General features: G+C 39.0%; 1 protein-coding gene across 1 annotated transcript; it reads right to left on the bottom strand.

The window, feature by feature from the left end:
* Positions 1–2,257: 2,257 nt before the first annotated feature.
* LOC149842718 (ORMDL family protein) lies at positions 2,258–26,933 on the bottom strand. The gene is made up of 3 exons (XM_089999384.1): positions 26,575–26,933; positions 25,350–25,498; positions 2,258–2,672 (listed from the first exon to the last, which is right to left on the bottom strand). Exons 1-3 carry the CDS (start codon positions 26,782–26,784, stop codon positions 2,534–2,536), a joined length of 498 nt encoding a protein of 165 aa, XP_089855510.1. The 5' UTR covers positions 26,785–26,933; the 3' UTR covers positions 2,258–2,533.
* Between the last annotated feature and the right edge of the window lie 753 nt (positions 26,934–27,686).

Below are 27,686 nucleotides of genomic sequence, written 5' to 3'. Positions count from 1 at the left end.
TGTATTCCCAGCTCATATATGCAATTCGATGAGATTCATGATGCCAAGCATCTCCAAAAACACCCTTGGGTCCTAGGGTATGGACGTGAGAAACTTTTTAAAGAAAATTCCTTTTTATTCTCAACTTTTATAATAAAAAAATACCATTAAAAATAGGGACGCCCCACCTTTTCTCCCTCTTGTAATAAGGCCCAAATAACCAAAATACCCTTCAAATAAGAGAAAAATAACTTACTAACCTCAATAGAGAATAGAGAAAAGATTTGTGATTGATATCACCTAACCCAACAGGAGGAATGGAATAATAGAATCTTTTAGAGACAGCAACTTCCAATGAAGTTGGTACTCCTTGTTGTGCAATCACATGTTTTTCACTGCACTCAAGCTTTTTGGAAGGATTCGAACATCTCATGGATTGACCCTCAACGCTTGGGGCCCTTCCACCATCTAATGATTTGCTCTGATCTGATTTAAGACTTCTTCATATTTTGTATCTTTGCAGATTTGATGAAATCTCTTAGTCAACTCTAATTGATTGCCTCTGAATAAACTTGCCTTCATTCTAAAAACACAAACAAAAAAAACATTTGGTCTTGTCGCCATTACATCATCCAAGTAAAAACATTTTTTGCATTTTTTTTAGTTTTTTTTATAGATCAAACCCTACAGGTGTAATCTATAAGGCTTCTTTATTTATTAGAAAACGAGCTTTGGGTCATGTGATTATGATGTGTAAGAAGGTTTTCAACTGCTTAAAAAACCAACAGCCTACAATATGTGAAAATTTCACGACTCAAAAAAATTGTGCTTTTACCTCGAAATAACATGGTGTAATCCCCATGGATCATGCTGAATGCATCCATAATGTTGGTTTAGTCTATATATCCAGCACCCATGATTTCCAGTTAGAATGGACGGTGACCATGCCCAAATATTAACCCATTTATTTTAAAACACAGGTTGAAGTTCTGCAATCTCCACGCTACTGTGTTGAAGGAATCTGCAGTGATACTATTATTGGGAAATCGAAAAGTGTTAGATTTTTTGTGCTTCTCAAAGTTAAGATTTTTATGATACATGATGCACATAAAACACAGGGCCTCATCCACGGCATTGAATTCATCCTTTTCTTTCATGAGAAATGGGGAAGCCAACCCCAGGATCAAAGACCTAGTCACGCTAGCTAAGTCGGTTGTACTTATGGTTACTTCCCCAACTGTGTAAACCTGTAGGGTACCCCTTGCCCTCAGGGAATTGCCTTGCTTCGGCATGAACAAGGGGCATAATGCCCTTGCTCATTCTTATACAAAGGGGCTGACGTCCATGAGAATGGAACCCTAACCACCTGCCTAGCAACCAAGGCCCCCTCCCACTGCACCAAACCCTTTTGAGGCACGTTCAGCCACTCCTTGTAAACGTATAAGTCTATTTTTTCCACCTCATATTGAGTTAAACAATTTGCTATACTTTCCGAACCATAAAAACCAATCAGAATTTATGTGCTACTGCTACCACATATGGCACCAAGTTGATTGATTATTGTTTTTGGAGGAATCCATGAGAAAATATTGGTATACATATAGCATAAAAATATAAAAAAATATACAACATATTACGATAGAATTAAATTTTCTCAATAAAGGCATTTTAAGAATAATTGCATTTTTAAGATACTGGGATTCTACTTGGCTTTATTATTTTTTTTAAAAACTCGTAATATGTTTAAAATATCATCAATATTTGTGACTGATTTTAGCGTACACTAAACAAGTCCTGCAGGTCATTTCCTTCTCATGCCGGTGCATCCATTCTAAAGATGTAATACGCGTAGTATAAACGAACACTAATGTCTTAAATCTTTAGACCCCACTATTTTCTTTGAAACACGCAAAGGTACCGGTCACATGTGAATGTGATACTGTGATGATCATTTCTCTCAAATGCTTAAGAAAAAATCATGTTATTAGTTTATTTGTTCGCCAAGACTGATAATCTAAATAAAAAAAATCAAAACTTTAAAAAGTTACAGATATTTACAATTTATAGAACTAAAAAGCACACTAACAAACAACCACGTAGACATCAACCATGGAATTAGTATTATTTGGAAAAATTTATGCACCAAATAATTGCCGAGGCCAAACTTTATGCTATGGCCCTTCGAACTTCTTGTTCTGTGTCAACCATTCAACAAGTTTCCGGAACAAGAAGAAAAAGAAATTCATCAACATGCTTATGACTTAAAAACACACAAAAATGGACCGCAAAGAAAAGCGACCAATAGAATAGCAATAATAATAATAATAATCGTGTCATCAGTCCTATAAAAGAAAAGGTACAATGTACAATGGCAGAGGCAACGCATACAATCCATCTTTTTTCTTTTCATACCAAAGCAGATTAGAAGCCAAGAGAACAAAATATACCAAAAGGTAAAGTTCTTTTCCTCATGATATGACTTCTGTACAGGAATTTACCATTTAACAAAGGGAATGAAGACATTCCTTGGAATATTAAGCAGTTTCCTGTTGGCTCATTTGTCTGCATTGATTCCGAATAACCGGACCTTGTGCATGTTTGGGAACTTGGCAATGACTAGTATAGCCACTGCAATTGTGTTGAGGAAAAGCCATGGATTACGATAATCTGTTGTGTGTGAGGCAATCAGGTACCTACCAAGATATTCATCGGTCAGAAACAGTGATTAACATGTATATCTTCTTAGATCATAAGAATACCAACCATGATGCTGACAAAAATAACATGGATGGAATTAGCTGACAAGTATTTAGTTTGGTTCACAGTGACCAATATTTAGTTTCAAATGATCACCCATTTTCTAGAAATGCTTGGTGAAAAATGCCACAGGAACAGGTGTACAAAAATAATAATAATAATGCATTCTGGTACTGGTAGTGTAAAATTCAGATCTATTATTTTCCCACACTTTCAATCCAATACCGATTGTGCTGACAAGCATTGACATTTTATTCCTCATTAGTGCAAGTCAAGCTATAATGATATCCTAACCACAGAAATATAATGAAAACTTCAGTCAGTAGCAGGCGATGCACACAGACTTGTAACCACCAGACGACAAAGGATTTGATACAGATGGATGTTATAAACAAATTAATGGAAATTAAGGCCAACATATTAAGATTAATAACAAGATAGACACGAATAAGTTCACACAAGTGACAACAACAACAACAACTACGCCTTCATCCCAAAACAATTGGGGTCGGCGATATGAACCAACAAAGAAAATCATTCTGGGTCTTCCACATGAATCCTTCTCCTCCATTCATTTCTATCCAATGCCATGTCCTCGGTGAGGTTCAAAGCATTCATATCCTTTCCTATCACCTCCATCCATGTCTTCCTAAGCCTACCCCGACCTCTTTTAACTAATATATTTTCCCATTTCTCCATCCTTCTAACTGGAGCATCATTAGGCCTTCGTCGAATATGTCCAAACCACCGTAAACGATTCTCTCTCATCTTATTTTCAATGGGTGCAACGCCTACCTTCTTACGTATCTCCTCGTTCCGAATCTTATCTTTTATTGTATTTCCACACATCCATCTCAGCATACGCATCTCAGCTACACTCATTTTTTGAATATGATGTCTCTTGGCAGCCCAACATTCCGTACCATATAGTAAAGCGGGCCTAATAGTCGTCCTATAAAACTTTCCCTTCAACCGCAATGGCATTCTACGATCGCACAACACTCCAGTTGCACTCTTCCATTTCATCCACCCAACCTTTATCCTATGATTTACATCTCCATCAATTTCTCCATACTTTTGAATGATAGATCTCAAATATTTGAAAGAATCATCCACCGGTATTTCTTGCTCACCAAGCTTCACTACACTCCCATCTCTATTTCGTTGCTTACTAAATCGACATTCCATGTATTCTGTCTTACTCTTACTCAACTTAAAACCTCTTGCTTCCAATGTCTGTCTCCATAATTCTAACTTAGCATTAACCCCAGCTCTAAACTCATCAATCAAAACAATATCATCAGCAAACAACATACACCACGGCACATTTTCTTGAATTGATCTCGTAAGCTCATCCATCACTATAGCAAATAGGAAAGGGCTTAAAGCAGATCCTTGATGTAACCCAACCGTTATAGGAAAATTGGTTGTCACCCCTCCACAAGTGCGGACATTGGTTACTACTCCTTCATACATATCTTTAATTATACTAATGTACTTGAGAGAAACACCTTTCTTCATCATTGTCCACCAGAGAACGTCCCTAGGTACTCTATCGTAAGCCTTCTCCAAATCAATAAAAACCATATGCAAATCTTTGTTCCTCTCTCTATTTCTCTCAAAAAGTTGTCTAAGAAGATGTATAGCTTCCATAGTAGATCTTTCAGGCATAAAACCAAATTGATTCTCCGATATCATGACAACCTTCCTCAACCTAGACTCAATCACCCTCTCCCAAAGTTTCATAGCATGACTCATGAGTTTTATACCACGATAATTTGTGCAATCTTGTATATCACCCTTATTCTTATATAGAGGCACCAAAGTACTCTTCCTCCACTCATTAGGCATCTTATTTGTCCGCCAAATCTTGTTAAAAAGATTTGTCAACCATTCTAAACCTTTCTCTCCCAAGCATTTCCAAGCCTCGATAGGTATACCATCTGGACCAACTGCCCTTCTTGATTTCATTTTCTTCAAAGCCTCTGCAATTTCTTTCTTTTGAATCTTGCGCATGAAATCACGGTTCATCTCATGAAAAGTAATGAAAAAGTCTCCAAAATCCTGAGCATGACTTTCATTAAATAGCTTATCAAAATAATCTTTCCATCTCTCCTTAATCTCCTCATCTTTGACTAAAACCCTTTGCGTTTCATCTTTGATACATCTAACCATACCCAGATCCCTCGATTTCCTATCTCTCATTTTTGCAATCCTATAAATATCCTTCTCACCCTCTTTGGTATCCAACTTGTCATAAACCTCCTTATATACCTTATCCCTCGCGTTCCGAACTACTTTATTAGCTTCCTTCTTTGCTATCATATACTTCTCCAAATTCTCATTATCACGACTTTTACTTAGATTTCTATAACACTCTTTTTTAACCTTAATAGCTAATTTGACATCCTCGTTCCACCACGATGTATCCTTACCTAGCGGTGCACCGCCTTTAGACTCACCCAATACCTCCTTAGCCACCTTTTTCATGTCACCCGCTATCTTATTCCACATAGATTCTGAATCCTCCTCGAGACACCAATCAACTTCCTTAACTACCCGCTCTACAAACATTCCTTGTTTAGCTCCTTTTAGTGCCCACCACTTAATTCTAGGATCTATCCTATGTCTATCCCTTTTGCGGCATTGTCTAATTCTAAGATCTAAAATTAAGACTCTATGTTGTGTAGCTACACTTTCTCCCGGTATAACCTTACAATCGATGCAACAACCCCTATCTCTCTTTCTAAGTAGAAAAAAATCTATCTGACTCGTATTAACCCCATTTTTAAATGTTACTAGGTGAGACTCCCTCTTCCTAAACCAAGTGTTTGCTAAGATCATATCATAGGACAAACCAAAATCTAAAAACCTTTCTCCACTATCGTTTATTTCGCCTATACCATAGCCTCCATGGATACTCTCAAATCCATCCCTACTAATGCCTACATGCCCATTAAGGTCACCGCCGATGAAAAGTCTTTCTCCATAAGATATCCCTTGTACTACTCCATCTAAATCTTCCCAAAATTGACGCTTAGTGGAATCATCTAAACCTACTTGAGGTGCATAAACACTAATAATATTAATAATATCTGTACCTAATACTAATTTAATAAGTAAAATCCTATCACCCTTCCTACGGACCTCAACTACATTATCTATAAACTCACGACTCATAACAATCCCTACTCCATTCCTATTCCTATTTACGACTCATAACACACAAGTGAAATTGATGAAAATGATAAATTCAGGAACATGTGCTTGCATGGGATTGGTCTTAGGGAAAAGAATCAAATTAGTCAAAAGACAATGGGGAAGTTGAGAGTAAATGCAGAGAGAGAAAGAGAGAGTTTTGCTATCACTTGTAGTTATTTATCCTTCCAACATCAAAATGATTTACTTAGATAAGGAATGCATTTAGAAATAAATGCTACATTATAGGGACAAATAGGAGAGGCAAAAGCTCATGCACCCAGAGCACACTGGAAAACCTTAAAGAGGAAACAAAAATCCATTTTTTCCCAATGGGCTGGGTTATTTCACTGGGAATCTTTCCAAACACCTGAGGTACATAGAATTAGTACATATTCTGCCAAAATAACAGTTTTGCAGCTCAATATCAGGAAAGAAAAAATCTGCAGATTTCTAAAATGTCCTTTAGCCATGGAGACTGAGAAGAGTCCCACAACTAGCATTGGCAAGTACCTAATGTTCAATGAACCAATGAAGTAAACACCCTGTGGTGCTCCATAGAGAGCGAAAAGTACAAGGCAAGCAACAAGAATGTTAACACATCTGCAAAAGACTGTTAGAAGTCATGGGGATCTGCTGGAAAACCTTCCAAAGAAAGTACCCCGTCCTTCCTCGTTCATATTTAGTAAATAACACCAAGCAGTTAACCATTCAATCAACCAAATTCTTGGGTGCCATCCAGGTGGGAGCAGACAAGGAGGGGCATCAGACACTTTTAATTTCCACAGTTGCTTTCCAGAAAAGAACATCAAGAATATGATCAAGCACTCGTGCATTGACAAAGGTACTAGGTGGATATAAATTTGTCATTTTAAACCACTTTGATCAAGGTGGTCTATTCCTATAATGGACGGCCATTATTCTAGTGTGTGTGTGTGTGTGTCTGTGTATAATCAGAAGATAATGTATATTTATCTATTTATATATGAATATAAAAGAACATAGGATATATACATCGCTCTCTCTCAGCCGAACAGGAAGAAGGAGCGAGAAGGATGGGAGAGAAGAGGAAGAAGAAGCAGAGAAGAAGAAGAAGAAGAGGGGGACGAGGAAGAAGGGCCGAGAAGAAGAGGGGAGGAAAAGGGGAAAAAAGTACAGAGTGAAGAAGAGGAAGGAGGGAGAAGAGGGAAGGAAGAACAGAAGAAGCATAGGAGAGAGAGAGAGAGAGGCACATATGTGTAAATAGGGAGCAAGCTGCCTCTTATTATTTTCTTCTTCTTCGACAAGAGAGAGACAAGACCAAAAGGGCGCGCGCACGCGAGAGAGAGAGAGAGAGAGAGAGAGAGAGGGTACAGATTAAGGTTTTTAAAAGCCCCCATCCCCCTTCTACCTTTTGTGTCATTTTAGTTAACCAAAAAAAAGTGAAATTACTATGTTGTCCTTGTAGGGACAGCCTAGTTGCCAACCTATGGTACCCGGGCACTCCATTTTGCCTTTTGTACCCATGTCGACACGCATATCACCATGTCGACACACATTGACACCCGGACACGCCATTTTACCCACCGTACATACAAGTTTGTATTTAATTTAGAATTATATTTTCAGTTTATAACTTTATATTTTCAGTATATAATATATATTTTAGATATAGCATATATATTTAGATTACATTCAGTTTTTTTTTAATTTATTTTATATTTATGTGATATTTAATATATATATAGACGTGTCCCGGTAGCCATATTTTTTGGAATTGTCGTGTCGCACCCTCCGTACCTGTACCTATACCCATACCCTTACCCGCAAGCGCACCCATACCCATGTGACATAGTGGCCAACTAGGCACCCTGGCAGGTACAGTGCCTAGGTACAATAGACTAAGTGTTGGACCTGTACCTAGGGAGACTAGGTGCCTAGTCGACGCTTTTGACTACCTAGATCTATTCGTAGTAAGAACCATGGTTGCTAGTCGAGGAAGCGGGAGCGGGAAGTGATACGGGAAGCGGAAGCAAGAAGCGAGGCACTTTCAAAATTTTAGGAAGCGGGAAGCATGGGACGACTTAGGAGCGAATCAGGAAGCGTCTTAGAAGCGAACCGGAAGCGACCTAGGAAGCGAGGGGGATGCGAAAAAAGAGAAAAAATAAATAAATAAAAGTAAAAATACAAAAAAATGGAAAAAATGGGGGAAGCGATGGGGAAGTGCGCTTCCCAACGCATTTCGAAAGTGAGCCGTTTCGCGCTTCTGAAATGCACTTCGGGGAAGCGTGCTTCCCCAATTATCTAGGCGTTTCCGGTAACTCTGGTAAGAACTAAGAACCACAAACGAGCTTGTTCCCTCTAAAAACCATGGGAGAGATCCCAGTAAGATGGAAGGCATGGACACTTTATAGCTTGATTGCATCTTCAAACTCCTTATAGATACCACCAGTCTTCTGGATGGGTATCGCATACACAATCATCTACATGGTTAGTTTAAGGCAGTTTTGTGCATGGCTTTTTTAAATAGAATCCATGCTGCAATGATCTCATTATTTGGTTTAGCTGCTATGATGTGGGGAATACTGCTATATGATAATGAAAGGACAAAAAAAACCCTGAAGTTGACAGGACCATGCAGCTGGAGAAAAGATTCAAGAATGTGAATGTTCAAGGCTTCAAGCCACTTTTGTTTTTCTCTAGCTATTGAGCTGAAGGGCCAGCCTTGGAAGAAATCCAAAAAATACGCTGAGTTTTTTTATGTAAATTGCAATATACTGATGTAAATCACCTGTAAAAGTCGAACCATGGTCACAATGTAAAAGTCAAATTTCAGTCCCCTAGGGAAGTCAAACCACGGTCATAATTATCCAAAAATTATTGAAAATGGATATTCTAGGTCTTTTGTAAAAGTCAAACTTAGGTCACTTATGAAAGTCAACCACAAGGTCATAATTGACTAGGTATTGTAGGAGAAGGATATAAAGGAAAAAATAACATAGGGAGGGTCACACCGAATAAGGATTTGGATATCATTTTGGGTATGGGTAAGGATTTGCGTCTAGCCCAAATACTCAAACCCATCACATGGCAACGTAATGGGAAGACACCAAGTAGTTGGGTGTCAACTAGAGTTGACACCTCAACCTATTAGGTGCCAGCACAAGAACGAAAACAAATAAGTGGACACCGGAATGTCCATGAACTTGATTACACCAAATACCAAGAGGACATGTGGTGCATTAGGTGTCAACACTCTAGTGTGGCTCAAAAACTATAAAAAGGAGGGGATGGAAAACCCCTTCCCAGAGGCGGAGCCAGAAATCCAAAATAAAATGGGCACAAGTGTGTGAGTGTGTGCGGCATTGGACCAGCTAGAAGAGAGAGAGAGAGACTTGGTCATTGCATATTGATTGACAACTTATCAATTGCCACTTACATCACATATCGACTATATATCGATAATTTATCAGCAACTTTTACTATTAAAATTTAAATATATTTGATTGACCAAATCAATTTGATTGGCTGAAACTATCAATTAAAGAAAAAACATAAAGAGAAAATGTTCATAATTAAAGTTCCACCAAAAAAAGTGAAATTATATGGATATTATATTTTTTCTTAACAGCAAAGAAAAAGAAACTTAAAGGTGGTGAAAGGACAAAAAAATTAAACAGAAGCATGTAAAGTTCTCTATGACTGCACGCTATGGTGTTTGGTATTCACAATGATGATGAAGTTGCTTGGCCATTAGCAGTTGGAGCAGAAACAAAATTAACTTGTTAAATTTTCACAAAAAAAAATGAATGAAACAAAATAAAAAAAGAGTATAGGAACTTATAGAGATATGAAGGTAATCTCTTCCAAGTTCAAAAAGGTCCAAAACATTTTTTGGATGACCGGAATCTCCACCAAAAAACACTTGCATGAGGCGAGAAGAAAATAGAGAAGAGGAAAAAGAAAGAAAAAAATCTGAAAACAAAAAAAAAAATAAACAAAAATATTTATCCACTAGGTTTTTGCCATGGGCGTGCAACAGGGTCGACCTCAGTCGCGAAAACAACAAAGGAAGGCCCATCTGGCATGTCGCAGGTGCGGCAAAAATCATCCACTAGGTTTTTGCCCATCGTTCAAGGGGGTCTGTTATCAGTGCCAGCAACCAGGGCACATTGCCCCCTTCTGTCCGAACAAGCCTGCGGTTCCGGGTGGACAACAGCAACAGCCGCAGCAGCAGAGGCAGGGTCAGTGCAAGACCAATGGGCGGGTCTACGCAGCGACAACAGCCTCCCAAGACGATCATGCTGATTTGATTGAAGGTATATTCTTAGTTGTTGAACACTTTGCACGTGTGTTGTTTGATTCAGGTGCAACACAGCTTTATTTCTTCTTCGTTCGCAAAGTTACTTGATTTGGTTCCATCTAACCTCGAGATGGCTCTTGATGTGATGTCACCTATGGGTGCATCCTCTTCCTGCGGGAAGTATTTCCCAGCAGTATGCGTGGTGATAGAAGGCCATGAGTTGTCCACCGATTTGGTCATTTTGGATATGACATTTTATGATGTCATTTTGGGTATGGACTGGTTGTCCAAGCATAATGCAACCCTCTAGTGTTGGGGCAAGAAGGTAATCTTGGAGCATCCCAAATTGTCTGCATTGTTATGTCATTCGAGGAGATCGACCGATGGGGTGAGGATCGTGTCAGCTTTGAAGGTCTCCAAATACCACAAAAAGGGTTACATGGTATTCTTGGTCAGTGTTTCTGCTCAAGACAGTCAGGCGACACCCTTGGATCAGTTAGATGTTGTCCGCGAATTCCCGGATGTTTTCCCCGAGGATTTGTCGGGTTTGCCGCCGCATCGAGAAATTGAGTTCTCGATCGAGCTAGTGCCTGGTACGACACCAGTCTCTCGCGCTCCATATCGCATGGCACCTGCAGAGTTAGGGGAATTGAAGAAGCTGTTGTAAGAGCTTCTTAACAAAGGATTTATTAGACCGAGTGTGTCCTCTTGGGGTGTCCCGGACCTCTTTGTTAAGAAGAAAGATGGTACAATGCGGCTTTGTATTGACTACCTCATGTTGAATCAAGTGACGGTGAAGAACAAGTACCCTTTGCCTAGGATCGATGATTTGTTCGATCAGTTGAGAAAGGCAAAGGTGTTCTCGAAAATCGATCTTCGTTCAGGTTATCATCAGTTGAGGATTAAAACTGAGGATATTCCTAAGACAGCGTTCAGGTCCAGATATGGGCATTATGAATTTCTAGTGATGTCCTTTGGACTTACAAATGCCCCTGCGGCATTTATGGATCTGATAAATCGGGTTTTCAAGTTGTGGCTGGATTCTTTTGTTATCGTGTTCATAGATGACATTCTGATTTACTCGGAGAGTGTGAAAGATCACCGAGAACATCTGTGAGTTGTGCTGCAGACACTGAGAGAACATCAACTTTACGCTAAGTTCTCAAAGTGCGAGTTTTGGATTGATAGAGTGATGTTTCTCGGTCACGTAATATCCGAGAGAGGAGTTAAGGTTGATCCTGCCAAGGTGAAAGCCGTTTTGTCATGGGAACAACCAAAGACGGTGACAGACATTAGAAGTTTCTTGGGATTGGCAGGTTACTACCGTCGATTCATTCAAGATTTTTCGCGTATAACTGCCCCTATGACTCGGTTGTTGCAGAAAGGAATGAAGTTCGAGTGGTCCTCTCGCTGCGAAAACAGTTTTCAAGAGTTAAAGAAGAGGTTGACCACGGCGCCGGTTTTGACATTGCCTTCCGGTACTGGTGGTTTTGTGGTATACAGTGATGCGTCGGGGACTGGACTGGATTGTGTTCTTATGCAGCATGGAAAGGTCATAGCATACGCTTCCCGACAGCTAAAGGTGCATGAGAAGAATTACCCCCCACATGACTTGGAGTTGGCGGTAGTGGTTTTCGCGTTGAAGATTTGGCGCCACTACCTTTATGGGGAAACGTTTGAGGTCATGTCCGACCACAAGAGCCTCAAATATATCTTCACCCAGAGGGACTTGAATTTGAGGCAACGTAGGTGGTTGGAGTTCCTGAAGGATTACGACTTCTCCATCGCTTATCATTCGGGTAAGGCGAATGTGGTGGCAGACGCACTTAGTAGAAAGACGTCAGTCACAGCAGCTAGCTTGATTGGACGCAGTTGGAATCTGGTCGAGGAGTTTGTACGATGGCAGCCTTTTGCTGATGACTCCGAACATATCCTTTGTGCTGGGATGTAGGCACGACCAGAGATCATAGATCGAATTGAGGATCTCCAATCAGAAGATCCGGACTTTGAAAAGTTGTGCGAAAGTGCCCAGAAGCCAGAAGCGCAGTTTCGTCGAGAGGAGGACGGAACCATCATGTTCGGAGACAGATGGTGGGTTCCAAAAGCGTTACGGGAAGAGTTGATGAGTGAAACTCACAGGTCGAGATATTCTGTTCACCCTAGTTCCACCAAGATGTTCAAAGATCTTCAGAGGACTTACCGGTGGAATGGGATGAAACGGGACATCGCGGAGTTCGTGTTTCGGTGTCTTACCTGCCAGCAAGTGAAGATTGAACACCAGAGGCCTGGTGGACTTTTGCAGCCTCTTGAGATTTCAGAATGGAAGTGGGATGATATCTCAATGGACTTCATCGTAGGGTTGCCTAAGACCCGACGACAGCGAGATGCCATATGGGTGATTGTGGATCGTTTGACAAAGAGTGCTTATTTTCTTCCGATCAGGATTAGTCAAAGCTTGGAAAGCTTGGCCGATCTCTACGTAGATGAGATTGTTAGGCTTCATGGAGTGCCTCGTTCGATAGTGTCAGATCGAGATCCGAGGTTCACATCTCGATTTTGGCGCCAACTTCAAAAGGCACTTGGCACTACCTTAAAGTTTAGCACCGCTTTTCATCCACAGACAGATGGACAATCAGAACGAACGATTCAGACGCTTGAGGATATGTTGAGAGCTTGTGCTTTGGATTGGGCAGGTGATTGGGACAAGCATGTGAAGCTTGCAGAGTTTTCTTATAACAATAGCTTTCATGCTAGTATTGGTATGGCCCCGTATGAAGCACTGTATGGCCGACCATGTAGATCTCCGGTTTGTTGGGATGAGGTTGGAGTGAGAGCAGTGGAGTCTTCAGAAATCATCCAACACTATGCGGACCAAGTGTGTTTAATCCGGCAAAGGTTGATTACAGCCCAAAGTAGGCAAAAGAGTTATGTCGATCAGCAACGTAGAGAGCTCAGTTTTGAGGTAGGCGATCACGTGTTTGTTCGAATCTCGCCTACGAAAAGTATCTTCCGGTTTGGAAAGAAAGGAAAGTTGAGTCCTAAGTATGTTGGACCCTTCGAAGTCCTTGGACGTGTCGGAGAGACTGCATATCGGGTAGCACTTTCTCAGTTTTCGCAGATTCACGATGTTTTTCATGTCTCGATGTTGAGAAAGTACGTACCTGACCCCTCACACGTGATTCACTATGAGGCGATCGAGGTACAACCTGACTTAACTACGAACGAGAAGTCGATAGAGATTGTGGAACGCCAGGAAAAAGTGCTACGCAGTAGGACAATTCCGTTCGTGAAGGTGCGTTGGCAGCATCATGGGCTAGATGAATGCACTTGGGAGCCTGAGGCAGATATGCGTCAACACTACCCTCTTTTATTTGGTACGTTCTAATTTTGAGGACGAAATTCTTTTAAGGGGGTAGGGATATAAGATCATGTGTTTTCGGATCTTAGTCAATTCATGAAAATTTCGAAATTTGGCTAAGTCTGGTAAGAAAATCGTTTGAGGCTCGAGTCTTAGACCGATGTCTTAGAGTTTGGGTTTGACCCAGGTTTCATCGACAAGGTCGAGGCGAGCCAATCGGAACGTGGTAAAGAGTTTTAATTTCGACTTGTAAATTCAAGCGAAATTCGGGTTATTTTAGGGCGAAATTCGGAATTTGATATTCATGTAATATATCATTGGATGCGCCTCGAAATTCTGAGCGCAATAGTATTTTACTTTTCTAAATTCGAGTTCTGGTTGGCCCGAAAATTATGTTTTTCTAAAATTTTAGCAGTTTGTTGAAACGGATCCGAAATTGGATCGAATTGCATCCAAGGCCTAAGATCCAAATTTTTATGGATTTGGGTCCTAGTTAGGTCCTATAAAATCTGGACTTGATCCAAGTCTTAATCCAAATTTGTGTATGAGTATGGGTTTGGATCTTGGATCTTGGATCCGAATCCGAATCCGGATCCGGATCCAAATCCAAGACCAACATTTATATGGCTTTAAATTCAGCTAGGAGCTTTAAATTGAGGTTAACATTATATAAAAAGTCTTCATGGTCAACATGACCAATTTTGGAAGCCTTTGAATGTTTAAGAGTAAGTAAATTCAAAAAAAATAAATTTATTAGTTTATTAAGTTTTATTAATTTGGAACTCCGCCTGTGTAGTTATACACTGCCGGTCCCAAGCCCGGATAAAGGAGGAGGGTTGCGGTAGGCCTGTGACAGCCAGCATAAAAACTGTCATATCCTATGAAAATAAACCAATATGAGAATTTCGTTGGGGCGTTCCCTACTGAGCGACGCGCTGTACTCTCTAGGCCCGGAGGCAGTGATAAATGTGCAAGGGTTGCTAGGTCGTCGCCCAGAAGCGACGCGTCACACCGGCGCCCGGGTGTGGTGTCAAATAGGCAAGGGTTCCCTCACTTTGTTGGACGGGTGGGGGTAAAGAAGTTAGTCCAAGGCCATAAAATTAGGTTAGCCACTTGGAACATAGGGTCTTTAACTGGTAAGTTGGTAGAGTTAGTAGATGTTATGTGTAGGAGAAAGATTGATATTTTATGTCTTCAAGAAACCAAATGGGTAGGTGAGAAAGCTAAAGTGATAGAACCTTGGGGATATAAGATTTGGTATACAGGAATAAATAGGAATAGGAATGGAGTAGGGATTGCTATGAGTCGTCAGTTTATAGATAATGTAGTTGAGGTCCGTAGGAAGGGTGATAGAATTTTACTTATTAAATTAGTATTAGGTACGGATATTATTAATATTATTAGTGTTTATGCACCTCAAGTAGGTTTAGATGATTCCATTAAGCATCAATTTTGGGAAGATTTAGATGGAGTAGTACAAGAGACATCTTATGGAGAAAAGCTTTTCATCGGCGGTGACCTTAATGGACATGTAGGCATTAGTAGGGAAGGCATTAGTAGGGATGGATTTGAGAATAACCATGGAGGCTATGGTATAGGAGAAAGAAATGAAAGTGGAGAAAGGATTTTAGATTTTTGTTTGTCCTATGATATGATCTTAGCAAACACTTGGTTTAGGAAGAGGGAGTCTCACCTAGTAACATTTAAAAGTGGGGTTAATACGAGTCAGATAGATTTTTTCCTACTTAGAAAGAGAGATAGGGGTTGTTGCATCGATTGTAAGGTTATACCAGGAGAAAGTGTAGCTACACAACATAGAGTCTTAATTTTAGATCTTAGAATTAAACAATGCCGCAAAAGGGATAGACATAGGATAGATCCTAGAATTAAGTGGTGGGCACTGAAAGGAGCTAAACAAGGAATGTTTGTAGAGCAGGTAGTTAAGGAAGTTGATTGGTGTCTCGAGGAGGATTCAGAATCAATGTGGAATAAGATAGCGGGTGGTATGAGAAATGTAGCTAAAGAGGTATTGGGTGAGTCTAAAGGCGGTGCACCACTAGGTAAGGATACATCATGGTGGAACGAGGATGTCAAATTAGCTATTAAGGTTAAAAGAGAGTGTTATAGAAATCTAAGCAAGAGTCGTGATAATGAGAATTTGGAGAAGTATATGATAGCAAAGAAGGAAGCTAAAAAAGTTGTTCGAAACGCGAGGGCTAAGGTATATAAGGAGGTTTATGACAAGTTGGATACCAAAGAAGGCGAGAAGGATATTTATAGGCTTGCAAAGATGAGAGATAGGAAATCGAAGGATTTGGGTATGGTTAGATGTATTAAAGATGAAACGCAAAGGGTTTTAGTCAAAGATGAGGAGATTAAGGAGAGATGGAAAGATTATTTTGATAAGCGATTTAATGATAGTCATGCTCAAGATCTTGGAGACTTCTCCATTCCTTTTCATGAGATAAATCGTGACTTCATGCGCAAGATTCAAAAGAAAGAAATTGCAGAGGCTTTGAAGAAAATGAAATCAAGAAGGGCAGTTGGCCCAGATGGTATATCTATCGAGGCTTGGAAATGCTTGGGAGAGAAAGGTTTAGAATGGTTGACAAATCTTTTTAACTTGATTTGGCGAACAAATAAGATGCCTAATGAGTGGAGGAAGAGTACTTTGGTGCCTTTATATAAGAATAAGGGTGATATACAAGATTGCACAAACTATCGTGGTATAAAACTCATGAGTCATACTATGAAACTTTGGGAGAGGGTGATTGAGTCTAGGTTGAGGAAGGTTGTCATGATATCGGAGAATCAATTTGGTTTTATGCCTGGAAGATCAACTATGGAAGCTATACATCTTCTTAGACAACTTATTGAAAGATATAGAGAGAGGAACAAAGATTTGCATATGGTTTTTATTGATTTAGAGAAGGCATACGATAGAGTACCTAGGGACGTTCTCTGGTGGACAATGATGAAGAAAGGTGTTTCTCTCAAGTACATTAGTATAATTAAAGATATGTATGAAGGAGTAGTAACCAATGTCCGCACTTGTGGAGGGGTGACAACCAATTTTCCGATAACGGTTGGGTTACATCAAGGATCTGCTTTAAGCCCTTTCCTATTTGCGATAGTGATGGATGAGCTTACGAGATCAATTCAAGAAAATGTACCGTGGTGTATGTTGTTTGCTGATGATATTGTTTTGATTGATGAGTCTAGAGCTGGGGTTAATGCTAAGTTAGAATTATGGAGACAGACATTGGAAGCTAGAGGTTTTAAGTTGAGTAAGAGTAAGACTGAATATATGGAATGTCGGTTTAGTAAGCAACGAAGTAGTGATGGGAGTGTAGTGAAGCTTGGTGAGCAAGATATACCGGTGAATGATTATTTCAAATATTTGGGATCCATCATTCAAAAGTATGGAGAAATTGATGGAGATGTAAATCATAGGATAAAGGTTGGGTGGATGAAATGGAAAAGTGCTACTGGAGTGTTGTGCGATCGTAGAATGCCATTGCGGTTGAAGGGAAAGTTTTATAGGACGACTATTAGACCCGCTTTACTATATGGTACGGAATGTTGGGCTGCCAAGAGACATCATATTCAAAAAATGAGTGTAGCTGAGATGCGGATGCTTAGATGGATGTGTGGAAATACAATAAAAGATAAGATTCAGAACGAAGAGATACGTAAGAAGGTAGGTGTTGCACCCATTGAAAATAAGATGCGAGAGAATCGTTTACGGTGGTTTGGACATATTCGGCGAAGGCCTAATGATGCTCCAGTTAGAAGGTTGGAGAAATGGGAAAATATATTAGTTAAAAGAGGTCGGGGTAGGCCTAGGAAGACTTGGATGGAGATGATAGGAAAGGATATGAATGCTTTGAACCTCACCGAGTACATGGCGTTGGATAGAAATGATTGGAGGAAAAGGATTCATGTGGAAGACCCAAAATGAATTTCTTTTTTGGTTCATATCGTTGACCCCAATTGTTTTGGGATGAAGGCGTAGTTGTTGTTGTTGTTGTATTAAGTTTTATTAATTTCGGGATTTGGTTTAACAGGGTTAGGGTTAACTCTCTTCCCTAATTAATAGGGGTCTAGAGGTTTCCATGTCTTTAAAAAAAAAAAAGGGTCAAAAGTCAAAAAAAAGAAAGGAGTCCAAAATTCTGGAAACTCTCCAGCCTATTTAAGAGAAGAGGGGGGGGGGGGCACGACAGCCGTTCTCCCTCATTTGGCTTTTAGAAAAAAAAAGAGAAACAGGAAAGGAGAGAAGAAGAGAGGAAGAGAGAAAGGGGAGAAAGAAAGGGAGAGTGAAGGAGGTAGAAGAAGAAGAGTGGAGGCATCGTAGCTTAGCCCAAGCGCCTTCCACAGCCTCTATTCATATTTTCCTCTAAAGGTACGGGTACCCCTTGAAACGAATGAGAAATAGGGTGGAGATGGGATTTCCATGCTTCTTTTGATGGAAATCCATGGAGGAGCAGTGGATCCACGATTTCCACCGATACCCATTTGTATATTCTGTATTTTCCTTGTTTTTCAATAAAAAAAAGGTATATACTAATATGTATCACAAAGTGATTTCGTGGACACTAGTGATGTCGTTTCTGACAGCATACACAGGCCCAAACTGGGCCTGTGTATATGTTGTTGGACCCAGCCGACAGGGTCGGCTGGGCTGGTTGTTTTCCTTTCAAAAAAAAAAAAGGGTATAACGCGTAATGAGTAAATAGTTTTTTTTTTCTATTGTTGTTGTTCTCTGACAGCATACACAGGTCCAAACGGGGTCTGTGTATATGCTGTTGGACCCAACCGACAGGGTCGGCTGTGATGGGCTTGTTCTTTTCAATATATATATATATATATATATATATATATATATATATATATATATATATATATATATATATATATATATATATATATTAACAAACAGTTTTTTTCTTCTGGGTTACTGTTGGCTGGCTGGCACCCAGTCGAGTAGCACTCGGCTGACTGCCAGCATGCTGGCAGGGTGCGCCAGGCCCAGCACCCAGTTGGCTGGGTGCTAGGCAAGCCTATGACAGGGTCGAGGTAGGCCCAGCTGATCCAATCGGCTGGGTAATGGCATGTGTTGTAGGTGATGCATTACAAAAAAAAGTGAGAAGAACACACAATACTAAAGTGACTATGGTTCCTCTTTATGTTGTATGCTTCCGGACAGCATACACAGTCCCAGATTGGGCCTGTGTATATACTGTCAAACCCAGCCGACTGGGTCGGCTGGGCTGGGCTGTTAAATAGAAAAAAAAGGGTTTTATTTCTATTTTCAATACCCTAATTTCTTATTTAGTAGTGATAAACACAGTGACAGCACACCCACCCTTGTATTAGTCCAATTAAAAGAATTTTCTCATATTGGGATCATATCATGTTAATAACATAATGTTGTTAGCTTATGAAAACAGGGCTTGGTTGTGTGATTAGTGAAGTCTGGAATTCTAATCTCTCGATGCATGATAAATTTCGGGAATGAGTTATGTACCTGCATTTTGATTTCCGTATATGTTAGGATTTGAAGTTGTTTATATGTTTGTTGGAACATGCTTAAACATTATTCCATTATAAAGTTTGTTTCGAGTGCTTACACATTGATGGACTTGACGTGTGTTGTTGCATACACATAAATGCTCTTTTGTCCAGCCCAATACGATTCATGGTTAGGAGCATGTTTGGCAATGGTTGCATAAAGATGCATGCATGCGCATACCAAGCATATGCACAGGAAAAGGGGTATAACATGGGCAGTTCAATTTGCATATGATAATGTCATATTTCATGTTCATTGTTAATGGATTAATTTGGTACATATATGACTGTACTTTGGAGGCATGTTGATACCACTGGTGGTTATGATTCTTGCATTTAGTGCTTCGGTGATCAAAATGAATCATCGAGGGTTTGGTAAGCCCGAGTTGTGGGATTGTTTTCCTTATTCATTTCAATGCATCGCAAAAATCATGTTTTATTAATATTTCATTTTATTGCATTGTTCTATATGTTTCCACGGGCCGGAGTCCTGTGATGGCTCTCGCGAGATAAATGCGAGCTTTTATCTTTATTTTTGCATATGGTGTTGCAAAACTTAAGGAATTGATTTTTAATAAAAGGTAATAATAAAGCACAGTGTAATATACCTTCTGGGATCACCCATCTGGAGAATGAGGATCTTAGAGATTCGGTCTTGGGGAGACTGTGAGGATACAAAAACTTCGTGGGTTTTACCTTTGTCCCCTGAACCCGATATTGAGGTTCCTTCTCCTGGCCACGGTTTTAGGGAGAGTCCGCCACTTTACCTAGGGGTGGGGTGTTTTGACACAGCTGTTGTTTTTTGTACCAAGAAAGTGGCACTTGTGGGCATGGGGTGTCCCTTGTTTCCCCGACATTAGATGTGGAGGTCTAATGTTCCGAAGGTGATTCGGTCGAGGGCTAAGTTTGGAACCTAGTAATAAAATACAAATTGTGTGCTAAGCTATCCTGAGAACCTAACTTGACCTCGGGGATTGTACCCGTTTGGTGTATCCGCAGGCAACGGTAATTAAAAAGAGAAACTTAAAATTGTATGCATTTAATAGGGCATGCATATGGAAATAAAAGACTTAAATGAAATATAATAAAAAGATTCATGCACTGCACAAAAATCATGCATTTTCCTGTTATGCATTAGATCATGCATACTTTAATGGTTCCCTCAATCAATACATGATGGTGAGTGTGGAATGTTTATTTCTTGTTGCATGCTGAAGTTTTATTACTTCCTACTGCTTTACTGTTTTCGCATGCTTAGCATTTATGATTGTTGCATGAATAAATTCTTAAATGTTATAAACTGTCTTGTATGTATTTCCCTCAATTGTTGCATGATATTTTATCTTAACCCTTTATCTCACTTGTTTCATCAAGAAGTAGTCGTGCTCAAGATTTCGATTCTAACACCCTACTTTATTGGTTTTTCGCAAAAACAGGTGATCAGTGAAATCGACAGCTACTAGAAGGGCGTGAGAGTCACACTGAGTTTTGACAGCTTCATTGGTGGACAGAGTGACTCTTACTTTTTGGTCTTTCAGTCTAGTGTTTTTTCCATTTACTTATCTCCGTCAGTGGTTACGTTACTTTCTGTTGAGTAGAACACTGTCTTTGAGATTAATTCTTAACTCTTGAATAAAGAAATTTGTTTGGTTTTTATGGATGATGATTGCAATTTTGTTTGTGGTGTTTGGCTATCCAGTTGGAGTTGGAACTGTGAGAACCCCGGGTCTCTGAGAAGTTTTTCGCAATGTTTAAAAAAAATATATATCGCATTTTCAAAGGGGATGAGTTGGGGTCGTTACATTATAGGTGGGTTTTTAAGGTAAAAACTAAGAGTGACGGGAGTCTTGAAAGATATAAAGCACGGCTTGTTGCAAAAGGCTATAGCCAGGAATATGGTATCGATTACGAGAAAACTTTTGCTCTTGTTGCACGAATGGTTACTGTCCGGTGTTTGATCACTGTTGCATCCATTAAAAAATGGAACATATACCAAATGGATGTAAAAAATGCATTCTTAAATGGAGATCTAAATGAAGAAGTTTACATAGATGCTCCTCCGGGCATGGATATACCCAAAGGTAAAGTCCTTCGTCTACAAAAAGCACTCTATGTCTTAAAGCAAACTCTTAAAGCTTGGTATGATCGATTTAACAAAATAATGGTACAAAATGATTTTATTTCATGTTATACTGACACTGCCTTGTTTGTCAAAAAATCTGATACAGGAATTGTAATTTTATTACTATATGTGGACGATATGTTGATTAGAGGTAGTGATATCAAGGGGATCAAAAGTATCAAAAATACACTAAAAGAAAGATTTGAGATGTTAGACTTAGGGTATCCGACATATTTTTTAGGCATTGAAGTTGCCTATTCTCTACTTTTTATCACAAACTAAACTTGCGTGCGAAGTTATTAACAAATCCGGCAGCACAGACGATAAGGTTTGTGAGACTCCTGAAGTTGTAGGATCCAAAATGAAGATTGATGATGGAGTACCCTTGGATGATCCTACTCCTTACCGACAACTCGTGGGATCATTAATGTACCTTAGCATTACAAGGCCCGACATCTCGCATGTCGTATACACTGCAAGTCAATTTCAACATGCCCCTACATCCGTCCATATGGATGTCGTTCTCCGAGTTATCAGATACATAAGGGGAACCATAAATAAGGGAGTGTTTCTTTCTTCATCTTCAGAATTAAATTTAATTGCTTATACTGACTCTGATTGGGGAGGTGACCCAAATAACCGTCACTCCACCACAGGGTTTTGTATTTTTTTAGGAGAATCACTGGTTTCATGGAGATGCAAGACACAACAGAAAGTGCCTTTATCATCAACTGAAGCAGAATATCGAGTCATGGCTTCTACAACTATGGAGATTGTCTGGATTCATCAATTGCTGCAAGACATGAGAATTCAAATGCAATCACACTTTTCATGAGCGGACAAAGCATATTGAAATGAACTGTCATTATGTTAGAGAAGCATATCTACAAAAAGTCATCGACCTTCTTTATGTGACTTCAGAATATCAGTTTGCAGATTTCTTCACCAAAGCGCTTTGCTCACCCAGATTCAACTTTCTCTTTGGCAAATTTTCGATCATTGCACCCTAAGTTTGAGGGAAGGTGTTAAAATGTATCTCTCTTTTATATATATTTACATATATCTAAAGATGGATACATATACATGTATATATATGTTATATATATATATATATATATGTATATGTATCCATCTTTAGATATATGTAAATATATGTTTCTCTTTCTTCTTGTAAAACCCACAAGGGTATTATAGTCATTTCTCCACTTTTGCGCATATTCATAATTATGAATATGTTGTAATATTTTTTACTTTTTTCTTTTCTTCTTTTCTTTTCTTTTCTTTTTCCTTTTATTTTTGTTGACTAAGGTCAACTTGGAGGGGGCTCAACACTAGCTGTTGGGCCCCTCCAACGGTTAGAATCCAACAGCTAGTGGAGCCCCTCCAAGGCTCCTTACTTCTTATAAATAGGGGAGATGCCCCTTTGTATTTTTCACTCCATGGAGCTTATGTTCTCCATACTTCTCAAATAAAGATTCTTTATTTTTATGTGACTTTGTGCATTTGTGTTTCTCTAATGTACCTTTGTGTACATTTGTTCTAAAGTATTCTTGTGCCTTTGTGCACATACCTCTTGTGGTGTTGTGCACTTTATCTCTTTTTGAGATATTTTTACATGATGGTGGTGGAGAGTACTCATCGCAGATATTCTATGACTGTCTACGAGACAATGGGACAAAGCATCAGGTTTCCTGTCCCCATACCCCTGAGCAAAACAGGGTTGCAAAGAGGAAACACAAACATATAAATGAAATGGCTCTTTCTCTTATGTTTTCTAGTGGAGTTCTTATAGGATTATGGACTGCAGCTTTTCATACTGCAGCTCATATTATCCATACACTCCCTACACCTATTTTGAAAAGAAAGTGACCTTATGAGATTGTTATAGAAGGGCACCTGATTATAATTTTATGGAGATTTTTGGATGCATTTGCTATGTTCATGTTGATGATAGCCAGATACACAAGTTGCAGCCCAAGCCAATTGCTTGTGTATTCGTCAGTTATTCTGACCACAAAGGATATCGATGCTATGATCTAGTGCAATACAAAATGCATATATCTCGACATATCACATTTGATGAGGCCATATTGTATAGACCGCCTCAAATGCCACAACATAACCACCAAACCAATGATGCTAGCAGAAAATTCCAAGGAAGAAATGAGCATTTCCCTGCAGTTCCTAATGATCCACAAGTAAGATGCATGAACCAAGAGGAGCTCATAATGGTTCCAGCCAATCCTCGGGAAGAATTTGAATCAATATAAAAGGGAGATGAACACTTCTCAAAGGAAGAGCACCATCATGATGGTATGAATGAAGAGAATAAGGAAAGACAATGAATTGCAAGAAGAATCCTATGTGCAGTCTTCCCAAGGTCAAACCACTAGATCGATTCCTGCTCTTTATACACAGTTAGGGCACAACCACACCAAGCTCTTCTAAGCTTTTTATTATTCGTAGCTTCAGAGATTTTTTCGAGAACTTCTCGAGAAAAATCACGTTTTGAAAATGTCTCCGAGAAATTACTTTGAACGATTTAAGTGACTATAGTCCAAACTGATTATATATCAAATTCATTCACATGTTTAATCATGGTCACTAGGATTTGACTATAGTCCAAATTTATATCCTTAGGATCCAACATCAAATGGATTCAACAACATAAGTAACTATGTCCAAAACTTATCCAGCTTTAACTTATCCAACTCACATGAAATATGATCCACTGCTATTTGATTTTTTTTTTAGTTTGATATCATGCACATCACAAAGGGTTATCACATCTAATTATGAGATATTTCACAAGTGCTATAGAATTAGTTGCCAAGCATTTCATCATATCTCGCATAGTTATGTAGTATTTTCTATGAAACCATAAAACTCATGCATGAAACTGATCTTCATTATATCTTCAGTATGCATACCATCAAGATTTATGGATTTTCATGTTCATTCATGATTTATACTTACATATACAATGGGTTTTCATGACATCGTGAGGACTTTTTCTAGTGTATATCCATCATGATCTAAGTCATGTCTAACTCACATACATATATGGAATATTCAACATCTTTCTAATATAACCCTTAATGTGCTAATAATGCATCAAACTTATGCACTCAATAGAGCAAACAAGCATATACACTTAGAAAGAGTTCGACTATGGTGAATTTTAACATGCTTTTGCTCATACATCATACATAGACAACATATGAGATATAAGGATATGCAGCAATAAGTCATGACTTTTTATGAAAGGTCATGGACATTGAATTCATAGAGACACCAGTGAATGGTGTGTTTGTTCATATACTAAGAGTGTAACCCTATATTGAAAGGGGTGTTTCCTAAAGGGATGTGACAGAATCTGCCCTTCTTCACAAATTACAAATTTGAGGCATTGGAGTGTAATGCAATTTGCAATCTAACTATCAAGCATTAAGTGAATGGTTAAAGGCCATTGAAGGAAAAAAAACCTCCTTGGTGATTCCCAACATCACCATACACACACTCCCTGATCCTTGTGTCCACCCCTATGCTTCCCAACACTTGTTCAATTCAATAATGGATTTGGCACAGCATTCAAAGATCTATAATCCAAGTGCTGCAAGCCGGGATGCCATAATTATCGAATAATAGTTTACTACATAGAAATCAAGTAAGAGTAGCAACTTCATCTTCTCATTCATGAATACATGATCAAGCTATGGTTTCACGTTTCCAAAAGTCAAGCTAACTGCCATAGATAGTTTACCTAGCCATAAATAGGTAATGTATATAAAAAAGGATCAACATGTGTTATCGACAAAGAAGAACATATTAACAAGAGAATTGATTAATCCAATGGAACCAAGAGAAAGCAATGCTGTTTGGAGCAAAAGTGAATGGGTCATACAACTCTGAATCCCTTGGGAGAAACTGGTCATGAAGGCACATAACAAAATTAAACATGTGTTGCACATATTGTATCCAACATGAATATGAAGAACATAACACCAAAGTCTAATCTCCAAAGACATGTACATAACATTTGTGGAAAAAAAATTACAAAACATATGAAGAGAAAAACTTACAACACAACCGGCACAACAGTTAGAAACTTCCTGTTGCGAGTGAGCTGTTTCCCATTATCAATCTGCTCCCACCATGTCAAAGTATTGTATATACCCTGGTCTTCAGCAAATGGCGTGCCCTTCTTCCAATGGAAGAATTGATAAGTAACCTAATGAAAGAGTAAGAGATCTCATCAAACTCATATAAAATAAAAAAGAGAATTTAATCAAGCATTCATCCAAGAGTATATTTTGTATCAACAAATGGTCCATAGAAATAAATGCTCAAGCAGTACACGTCCATACGAGCACAGAAAATACAATCAACTGGGAGGTCGAAAATTTCACCCAAATCCCATATGCATTGGCATGAAAACCCATCAGATGAATCATAAAATGGCCAAAACGATCAAACAGACAGGACAAATTCCATATCAGAGAATTCACACCTCACAAATCACATCTAGGACGTTCTAATAAGCAATAATAGAAAAGAATGTGTTGCATCTAGGACGTTCTAATAAGCAATTAGGTACCAGATTCCATGAAATTGGATGCACCGAATCATTATTTCAGCCAAAGAATAGATACGGTTAAAATCTAGAAGATCAAATAAGAAAAAAACCTCTCAACTCGCTCGGCACCTCGAATCTCATCACTCTTTGCCTCGGCGATCAACAAGATACTCAACCAAATGCAATTTCCTCCAAAGCCAAAAAGATGGCAAAACAATGCGTTCGAAAAAAATGCTCTTTCATGCTCGACAATACACCAGAATCGCTGTTTGTGATGCAGGAAAACAAGATCACATTTAAGAAGCAATCAGACAAAAATCCATGAAAACTCCAACCAGAAGCGTGCATCACGGAGATCTACGAATTCGCAAATCAAAAAAAAAACAGAAAATCTCCAAATCCTCAACCAAAACTCACACTGAATCTCAACCCTAACGATCCGATCTCCTCCCGCAATCAAACTCACAAATCTTCAGGTAAAACAAACGATTTCTCGATCAAGAATAAAAAAGACAACAGAAATTAACAACAAAACTGTGCTCCCCCTTCCAAACGGAACTCTTGCCTACCTTTCCACCCGAAACAACTCCCTACATCGAATCGGTTCCAGACGCAGCGCAAAAACCGTGAATCTAAAATCGGAACCGCAAAATTAACGAAGAAGATCCGTCGAATTGCGAAGGAGGAGGTGGAATTGAGATGAGGAAGAGAGGATCGGGGGCTGTACTTACGAGGAAATGGGAGAGATTGACGATTGTCCATGCCATGCCGGGGGAGCAACCGCAGACGGAGAGGACGATGAGCCAGGAGAAGAAGAGGATGAGGATGTAGGTGGTCCAGACGCCCGGGTACATGAACCACTCGGTATTCTTGTTCAGATCGGGAGGGGGCACCGCCTGCACGTACAGATTCCCCATCCCGGAGAAACTCATCCCTTCCATCTCCCTCTCTCTCTTTGCCCTTCCTTGATTCCTTCCTTCCTTGTTCTCTGCCTCTTCTTCTTCTCTTTTGCCTCTTCGTCTTCTTCTCCTTCGCACAAAAGAAACGGAGGGAGCGAGGATTTCGTGTGTATATATATATATATATATATATATATATATATATATATATATATATATATATATATATATATATATATATATATATATATATATATATATATAGAGAGAGAGAGAGAGAGAGAGAGAGAGAGAGAAGAATCGCCGCGGTGGCTTGGTGACGGAGATGAGCTGGGTCGCGATAAATTACGGGGGAGTTCCCGTGTTTGGGACTGTGTCACAAAGATACGGGTACGACACGACACGAGGCTGGAATTTTTACGTGAGTTCGAAGCTTTTTTTGAAAAATAAGAACGAGGAACCACTTATTTTCGATTTTTTTATCAATAAAAAACTAATTTTGATATTCAGTATATAAAAATAGATTTTTCATTGAAATATTATTAAAAATTATTAGAAGATATTCAAATGTATTAAAAAATTTGCCGTACATGTCATATTCAATATGTCCAATATCGCAAGATTTATGAAAAACTCGAGAGAATTACTTGAAAGTCTTAAATTTTAATTTCTCATGATATTTTCGAAATATCGTGGTTTTTCATATAAACAAAAATATCGTGTTTTAAACATGATATTAATGTTTTTGTCAGATATTTATTGTAAAAAAACATGTATTTTTTTTGTGTTTTTATACGCAATTATATTTTTTAATTTTACATTATTTTTTATTGCCAACATTTTGCCAAAAAAACCTGAGTTTTACAAAAAAAAATATTTCTCGGGAGTTTTTGACTGGATCTTGGCAAGTTAAAAACCAAAGTATAATGTGCCTGATTTGGGTT

The sequence above is a fragment of the Nuphar pumila genome, chromosome 3 (genome assembly GCF_984573655.1).
Source record: "Nuphar pumila chromosome 3, dmNupPumi1.hap1.1, whole genome shotgun sequence".
NCBI classification, from domain to species: domain Eukaryota; kingdom Viridiplantae; phylum Streptophyta; class Magnoliopsida; order Nymphaeales; family Nymphaeaceae; genus Nuphar; species Nuphar pumila.
This window is presented reverse-complemented; position numbering and strand designations above follow the sequence as displayed.